The sequence below is a fragment of the Haliotis asinina genome, chromosome 15 (assembly GCF_037392515.1).
Source record: "Haliotis asinina isolate JCU_RB_2024 chromosome 15, JCU_Hal_asi_v2, whole genome shotgun sequence".
Taxonomy (NCBI): Eukaryota; Metazoa; Mollusca; class Gastropoda; order Lepetellida; family Haliotidae; genus Haliotis; species Haliotis asinina.
In genome coordinates this window covers 6642877-6651782 of record NC_090294.1, presented here as the reverse complement: position 1 = coordinate 6651782, position 8906 = coordinate 6642877, and the positions used below count along the sequence as shown (strand labels likewise).

Below are 8906 nucleotides of genomic sequence, written 5' to 3'. Positions count from 1 at the left end.
ACAAAGGGAAAATGAACTTGTGGATATTTGAAACCAACCCTCTTGTCATACATCGTGATGGAATCCTAAAGCACAGATTTAACTGTTTCAGCTACAGGAACAGGTGAGCCAGCCTCACCGATCTCCTGTATTTCTGGTTGATAAATATGCATATGTTATTGAACGTCAACAGGGATTTACGTTAATGTCTTTGTAAGTTATTTTTGTTTTGCCAATTTGAGCTGAAATTCCGATTAATATGCTCAAACACAAATTAGCGAGAAGCACAGGAGCAGGGGAGTACGGAAAGGTGTAGAAACTGTACATATACATTCAGAAGGATGGTGAATATGTTATCAAATATGTTGTGAAGCTAAAAAGTACCCAACTGTATACTACAGACACTGATCGCGATTGCAGACAATTCACAAAAGATACAAGTTTGCTGTACATTTTCGATAGATTTTATTACAGAGAAAGTATATTCCAAAAGACAAGAGAAACCCACCACTAATGAATGGACATGTATGACTGTCAATGTTCTATACTTTCAATGGGATTATACTGAAGCCAGAAGCCAGCTTTTAATGTCCTCTGCTATGTCCTCTACATATTAAAATACACTATTTGTCAAAGAGCTGTGTTAGTGATGATGAGCTCTGTTGACATTGCAACAGAATTGTGGTCAGACACCTGTCCTGTGTTCAGAGTTGCTGATGTCTTCTTCGATATGGGCAGCATAACTTCTGTTGTAGGCTGGGGACACTGGGAGCCAGCTGCACCTCAGACCATTTGGGAGGTACCTTGTGATGAACGCCAGCTCATACAGAGAGGTGACGCGAGCTAAACCAGACGTATCGTTCTGGCAACTTACTCTTTCTTCTCTCCACTTCAGCATCCCCCTTTGTTCTGTAGTTCCTGGAAGTATAAAAAGGTTTACAGGAAGGTTCCACTGGAGCACCCGCTCTCTTTATTGTCAGAGACAGCTTAGCTACAGGAAAGTTCTCCTGTACTTTCCTACAGTGCAAAGAAGCAAGGTGATGCTTTAGATACTGCAACACTATTTCTGCATCGCTATCTCTCCTGCAGTTCTTCGGATTTAGACAGTGCTTAGCAGCAGGAATACTCCATAGATCAAAATATCATACTCTGTAGTTCCTTCAGGTGTGTTGAAAAGCACAGTTAACGTACATTAAAAGCTACCGTTTCTATATTGTGGGTCATGGTATAACAAGCAGAGGCCTACAAACGGAATGAAAAGCTCTACATAGTTTATGATCAAGATAAATTCTTGTGGGTTGACGTATTCATATACGTATTTGATGTTGAGATAATGCCGATGTGTCTGATCGCACGCGACGTTTGGTTATTGCTAAACAACTGTTTTGTTTTGAGTATTTATGAACCAGCTCACATCAATATAGAATATTAAAGAAAATGTCATTCTGTACTCCTGATGGTGTTTACCCGGTGCTGTGTTGTCTAGGATACACCCAGCCATGCCGCCCACCAGCATGGAGGATCCAAGAAGGACGTTCAAGATGTGGGTCAGCTCATCGTTACCTACATAGATGAAAAGAAATAACCTTTACAAACAAACCTTTACAAGAGTCGATTGTACGATCATTCTCATACTCTCATCGAGAAATGGTAAACGTATCTTACCCCGTATGCCGCACCCGCAACAAACACAAGCAAAAGTTAAATGCACTTGAACAAACACTGTTTGTTGCGAGGGTGTGTATATTGTCTTAGAAATGCATCTACGGTTATCGTAATAAATAACATTTGCCCTATGGTCGATTTGCCATATGATATAATGCTAAAGGAAATGCTACAATAGAATTTATTTTTCTGAGATCGCTAAAGGTCAAACAAATCAATTGCGTTTTTTGAGAATATACATGGTATAGATTCTCCTTGTCTGAACTGCTAAATGTAAACATAAAGATATGAACTGCTGAAATTGCTCAACATTTCATATGTACGCTTATTCTATCAATTATGTACGAGTTTATCATTCAGCTGTATCCCCTTGAAGAACCGAGTACGAGTCTTTAATAATCCAAGCGTGTTGTAAGCGGCGACTAACGGGCTCAGGTGGCCATACCCGCTGACTTAGCTGACACAGTTCATCATATCCAAATTGCATAGAACGATGCTCATGCACTGGATTGTTCGGCCCAGACTCGAGTATTTACGAACCGTAGCCATATATTTGAAGCGTAGCCATACACTTCCTTCACTCGAGTTGCAACTAACACACTGAGGAATTGTTCATCGTTCGTTACATTGTTGGAAAACCTGAAGCAGACCATAGTCTTCCTCGCGTACACCCACCCACCGACCCACCCACCTGTGTCAATAGCTCTGGGGTTGTTTGTAACCCATTGTGGCAGGATTACACCCAACATCAACGCCAGACCAAGCACCATGAGGTTCCGCGATGAAGACAAATCCACAAACTGCAGAGTTGACAGACCGACAGCGACCACCATTCCGAAAGTCACAAGGGCCACTCCACCAATCACTGGAGTAGGAATGAGGCTGACCACAGCACCGAATTTACCCAGCATGCCACACACAGTCAGCATGACACCTGCTGTGATGAAGACAGACCTGCTTGCAACCTGGAAGAAGGAGAAACTGAAAGGTGAAAGGGTCGGCGATGTATTACAAACTAGGTGTGCGATACCTTTAATTTGTTGGATTAATACATTCGCAATGTACAGCAAGATTTAGATACGTGTACGTGTTCGTGAAATAATACTTGTAAGTAGAAACAAAATTTCTTTTGACCATGATTTTATGTTACTTGATGTATGGTATAAATAACTGATATTTGAAATGATTAAGCAACCTATGCAAGATAACATATTCTAGCTTCAAATAATCCTTTGAGCTCGATGTGTCTTGAACTATTTCAGTTTCTTAATAACGATTCTTCAATGCCAAGAGTTTATTTCCTTCCATTACAATCATCATGTTCCTAAACATTAATCCCATACATTATAAATATTCGGGCGGTAGCCTAGTGGTTAAAGCGTTCGCTCGTCACGCAGAAGACCCAGGTTCGATTCCCCTCCAGGGTACAATGTGTGAAGCCAGTGCTGGGCTAGTGCTAAAGCTCACTCACTCAGTAAATATTCGGGGGTTGTACGTTTCACAGACCTTGGTTACAACTAAAGCCCCAATGTTTTCGCTGTAAGACGTTGTCCCATGCACAGCACCGACACTCCCTGCTATCAGGCATCCAAGACCCTCCATCATAATCCCCCTATTTACAGCATGTGCAGGGGGAGGAGGGACGGCGCAGGCACGTGCAGCAGCAAAGTAGTCTCCGACAGACTCTATGATAGAGGCGATGGTAGCTGCCAACATCCCCACATACCCAGCAGCACTGATAGTGGGCCAACCCAGGTGCCCTGCAACATAATGAAGTGAATGTATTTGAAGACTGTTGTCGAAGCTGCACGTACAATCCCCCACACGGATGCAGCATTTGATGAGGGTGTCAGATGCCCCCTCGTAATGATACTGGAATTAGTAATCCTCGAATCCTTGGAGGAGCATTTTCCAAAGACAAGAGCATCTGATGCTAATAATGAAACACCAAAGAAAACCCGGTTTCAAGTAAAACTAACCGAAGCTAGAAAATACATTTCAAAATGTCCAAATCTAATACAGCTCCATGGCCTGGTGGCATTCGAAACCGTTACTAGTACGTGTTATCTTGAGTCCAAAAATCATTACTTTACTGTATCAATTCTCTCATGGACACAGGTGACACTACTGCCCTGTCACATGTACAATGTAAAATATTCACAGGGTGTTTGACCGCAGGCCATCTTACTGATTTTGGCCTGTTATCCTTTTTCAAAGACATGTACCTGGATGTGGAAAGTTAAACCACGGGGCATCCCTCACGACGTGGAGTCTTGGATCTGTCCTGGCCTGGAAACCAGGCTCTGTGCTGTTGCTAGGGAACACGCCTGTCTGTGTCAGCACATAACACAGGATCCACATGGTGGTAATTGATAGCAAGACCTTGAAAAAGGAGATTTCGTGTCAATCATACTGGATCCAAAACAATTCCTTTTGAAATTGATTCGTATTATTCTCTTTTGCTTTCCAAATTCTTATTTCAAATAAAGGTCGGTAGATATTATTATCCTACCAGACTATAAGAAATCCTATCCTATAAGAATATATAATCACTTAGCAAACTGCAATTTGAGCAACAAACCTGAAGGTCAGCTGTTTACTTACTGGTATAAGCTGAAACACGGGATAACGACTAATATGGCACCGTTCCTGTCTTGTGTACACTGGAACTGCAATTTGGCACTTCCCAAGGAACAACGCGAAGCATAATATCAGAAGCATTGTTCTGCAAGTTAGAATTAGAAAGGGCCGTGTAATATGTCACGTGAAAATCAACATAAAGTTTGGCGAGGCTTTGAGACATGAACCAGATGCAGTCAATTGTTTACTGACCACCAGGTCACATTACAGGATTACGCCACACCCGATTGACTGGCTAAGGTCATGCATTTCAACAAAACAATCTTTTCCGAAAATAATATATATCCGAGTTGCACTGAACTGTATTAGTTGAGAATATATGGGTTATATTAAGATACGCTCAGAGAAGATTAAATGGAAACTTCAGGCATGAGACCAAAGCACGTATCATCAATGACAGCCTACCCAATACTGACTCCCCACTGTTCTTGGCATAGCGAGCCAGCAAGCGGGGCGAGAGACACGCCAACCAGTGCAATAGTTGGGGCGATGGTCAGAGGCCCTATGAATCTCAGCAATAAGCCCACAACACCAGTTGCCCCCAACAAAATTTGTGTCAGAGATGCCAGCATTAGGTTACCCTGAATCTGAAAGATAATATGCTGAAATTGTATTAATCCATTTTTGACTTTATTCGTTGTGCGTACTGTATATAATAATAGTATCCGTATGACCCAGTGACAAGATTTTTTTACTGCACTGACATTGTTTTAACATAATGGCATGTTTGACGTTATGGTACTTTCGCGAAGGACACCTTACCTCTCGCACTCTAACTACCCAAGGCAAATCAGTTGTCCCATTGACTGTGTGAGGCACAGAAACTGCAGAAAGTCAATATGATCATATAAATCAGTATGGCACCGATACAATCACCATCAGGTATGATGCAACTGAAATCCCATTAAATGGCTGAAATACCGTCTCCGGAAAAAGAGACGAAGCCTTAAATAGTAATCCATCAGACGTTTCCGTCGCTTCGAACAAGAACATGTGTGTGACGTCATCACTTTATGTGTGTACATATTATAAGACAGATAGCGTCGACAGTAATGGTCAGATACCCCGTGACAACCAAGAAACGGCTTTTATTTGTTCATATACACAGGAATAAAAGACAAGAAAAATCGTTATGAATGGAGTATATTTCATCACAGATATTTTGTGACTATACCATTGCTGCAGGCAAATGTGGTCGCTCTGAGTTACGGGTAGACCTGTAGTTGATTGACTGATATATGTAGCGTAGAGCCGATGTGCATACATTTTTATGATTCACCTGAAATCATGAACATTAAAGCCTTTACAGATAAAACAACAGCGTTTAGAGGTTCATATTACTTTCAGCTGAACACTTCCACCTGTCTGCGGCCATCATCGAGATAACTGCTGCCAGGAAATTTGGAGACGCTCCTTGGATAATGGGTAATCTGAAATGTTGTATAATTCTCTTTAACCACAATCATTTCTGACCAGTAAAACACTGCGCGTACGCGAGAAGTTCATATCTACCAGACTTATTGAATACCCTACACGCAACAAACATGATATGCGTTTTACATCAACAGATGTGCAGGGCCCACATTCTCCATGAAGAAATAACTGTCTATGACATGGTTTACAGCCATTTGATAGCATTAAGTGTTCGGAACCACACTGAGTTCGGTTAAAAAAACCCATAATTATATATGTTTGATAATATTTCATTCGTGGAAAACAAATATCTTTTAAAATTATTTATCTTAGATTTTGAGTGTTACAAAGTCACATTTGATGAACACTTCTGGATGCTAGCAGAATCGTATTCTTCTCCAAAACTGTTTTAAAATTAGCATTATATGATCTGTTTCTCTTCTAAATCCTTGCATATAGAATTCATATGTGCAACTCGAAGTACCTGACTCCGAATGTGTTCTGGAGAATCGTCCCTATCCCGCACACAAAGAACGAGATGCTTAATACTCCAGCCTTTACCTCTGGAAGTTCTTCAGCACAAATGAGTGTGCAAGTGAGCAGAGGGATTGATATCACTCCACCAATACAAGTCATCACTTGCTGAAACGAGATGATTTTTAATACTTGCTATGTGATGTGTATTTGTGGGGATTTGAGGAATAATATGACCACGTACATACGTTATATTTTAACCTTTCGGGTCCAGCGAGTTTGTGTCTCTTTGGTCTTACTGCGAGATTCATCCTTGGAGGGCATAACACGGGGAGTGGAGGGCAAAACAGTTACATATATATAAAATATATGGTTAGGTCACTGAAAAACAATGATAACATCAGGTCATGGAAGTTTTCACTATTATAGCATTCAACAGCTCAGGTCATGTCAGGCAGAGTCAAACACCATAATGTAAGTAGCGATATTCTTGAATTCGAAACGCAAAGTGAATGGTCCTGGTTAGCTTTCCTGGAGACGTTCGTAGCCCTACGAACTTCTTGAGTCCTTTCTTAAGACATTCCCAAAGTAAACAATTCTTAGGGCTACGAACGTTTCGAGAATAAGGTCCGTGTCAACCTAATGCGAATCAACAGGAAATTTGCAGAGCAACGTATGGCGCATGAGAGCTAGTGGATCATCGTTTAACTTATGCATTAAGTGAACTCGTCTATCCAAATGATATCGCCTGTTTGTTCTTGTTCATATCATGCCCAAGGCAGTTTCGGTGCATTGTTTATGAATCTGATGTTAATGATACAAGAGTGTTTAAAGGACACTGGCTTATGGCTGAAAGAATCCTAATATACTCAGGATACGATAATGTTCATTACGATGGTCATCGAAGTCGGGTGTGCCATTTGGAGAGAACTCTAGATTTGCACAGTACGTTGTGGAGCTTAATACAGCTAGATTACCACTGAATCATACTGCAATGTCAGTTACATCGTGCACGTTCATTTATATTTAAGCGATATGCTGAATGCAACTGCAGTGTGTCAATCGGAAGGCAGGTGCGTCTCTAAATATGCATAGTGTAAGCAATGTGGACATATTGCCACACATTCGTAATATGTTTGATTGTTGTTACTGAAATCAACATACAGAATACAACTTATTGTCACTGAAAGACGACATACAGAATGTGATTGGTGTCACTGAAAGTCGACGTGTCATACAAAATACATTTGATTGTTGTTACTGAGAGACGACGTATAGAATACATGACGCGATTTACGCTCATGATATACATGAGCATGATCGATTGTTCATGAAACTTGTAGAATGTCGACAGCACATGCTGGAGCTATTGGAATATGAAGGGAAAGTCGCCTATAGAAAAGTTGAAGTCACCACTCTTGTCATACAACTGAGCATGCTAACAACACGACGTTAATCATGTCTATCCTGTTGTTCCAAGAACTTATTTCTCAGCTAATGAATTTTCTCAAATATATTATAAGGTTGATGATTTGCTTCAATTGTTACGGAATGAAGGAAATATTTACCATTAAATGATAAACCTTTGTGAAAACAGTGCAGGGAGTAATGATTAACCGAGTTCATCACTGAAGCGGTTTGACAAATTCCTATGAACAAAGATTTGGACGTTTTTCGTCATATATGAACACGTGCCAGAGGAGCTTCTTGTTTGGTAATTTCCTCCATGTAGTTCTGTGCTATACTACTTAAGGGTTGGTCACACGTTAGGCCTAGCGGACCTGTATGCTGTTCATACTCGAATGACCCATGAAGGTCCCGCCATAAAAGGCGACTATGCTTGTCGTAAGAAGCGACTAACGGGATCGGGTGGACAGGCTTGCTGCCTTGGTTGACACGTCATCGGTTCCCACTTGCGAAGATCGATGCTCATGTTGTTGATCACGGGATTGTCTGGTCCAGACTCGATTATTTACAGACTGTCGCCATATAGCTGGAATATTGCTGAGTGCGGCATAAAACTTAACTCACTCACTCACTCATACTCGTATGGCTGTCGGTCGAAATGTACTGTAGAATATGCAATATTAAACAGTACGCAGGTTGGACATACATAACACAGGACCAGTAAAGATACCCGATCAGACTCGCTGACGTGTTGGATGCATGTCATCGTCTTTCAATGGCGTAGATCCATATCAACTTCTGTTCCAGAGTAGACTGTTTATAGACTACTGTCGTGTAGCTGGAACATTGCTGAATGCGTCATTAAGTAACAAAAAACAAAACAAAAAGAGAAAAAAACCAGAAAACAGTTCGCCTACCTGAAGGGCAAATAAAGGCAACAGGAATGTCCCTGGCGTGTCGTCAATGCCGTACAGGATCTTCCTCGTTCGAGGCAAATTGTTGATTCTGTTGGTACCATTTTCTTCATCTTCCGTTGTTAGCGGGGTTGTGGCATTAATTACCTTTGGCAGATGGTCGAGCCACGCACCGTTTTCAGATGTCATTGCTGTGTGGTGGGAGAAATGTTCACCGCTAACACATGGTCTTATGTCTTTCCGTACGAAGAACTCGTCAAATAATGCTGAAATCAGGTTTGTTTGTTGTTCAGCGCCCCAATCAACAATGTTCCAGCTATATGGAGGCTATCTGTGAAAAATCGATTCTGGACCAGTGATAATCCAGCGATCAACATTATTAGCATCGATCAATGCAACTGGGATACGATGGCA

General features: G+C 41.3%; 1 protein-coding gene across 1 annotated transcript; it reads right to left on the bottom strand.

Annotated features, from left to right (window-relative positions):
- Positions 1-425: 425 nt before the first annotated feature.
- LOC137266233 (solute carrier family 23 member 2-like) lies at positions 426-8681 on the bottom strand. The gene is made up of 11 exons (XM_067801730.1): positions 8496-8681; positions 6182-6339; positions 5626-5714; positions 5047-5090; positions 4690-4871; positions 4249-4369; positions 3870-4026; positions 3151-3404; positions 2336-2609; positions 1447-1542; positions 426-897 (listed from the first exon to the last, which is right to left on the bottom strand). Exons 1-11 carry the CDS (start codon positions 8679-8681, stop codon positions 665-667), a joined length of 1794 nt encoding a protein of 597 aa, XP_067657831.1. The 3' UTR covers positions 426-664.
- Between the last annotated feature and the right edge of the window lie 225 nt (positions 8682-8906).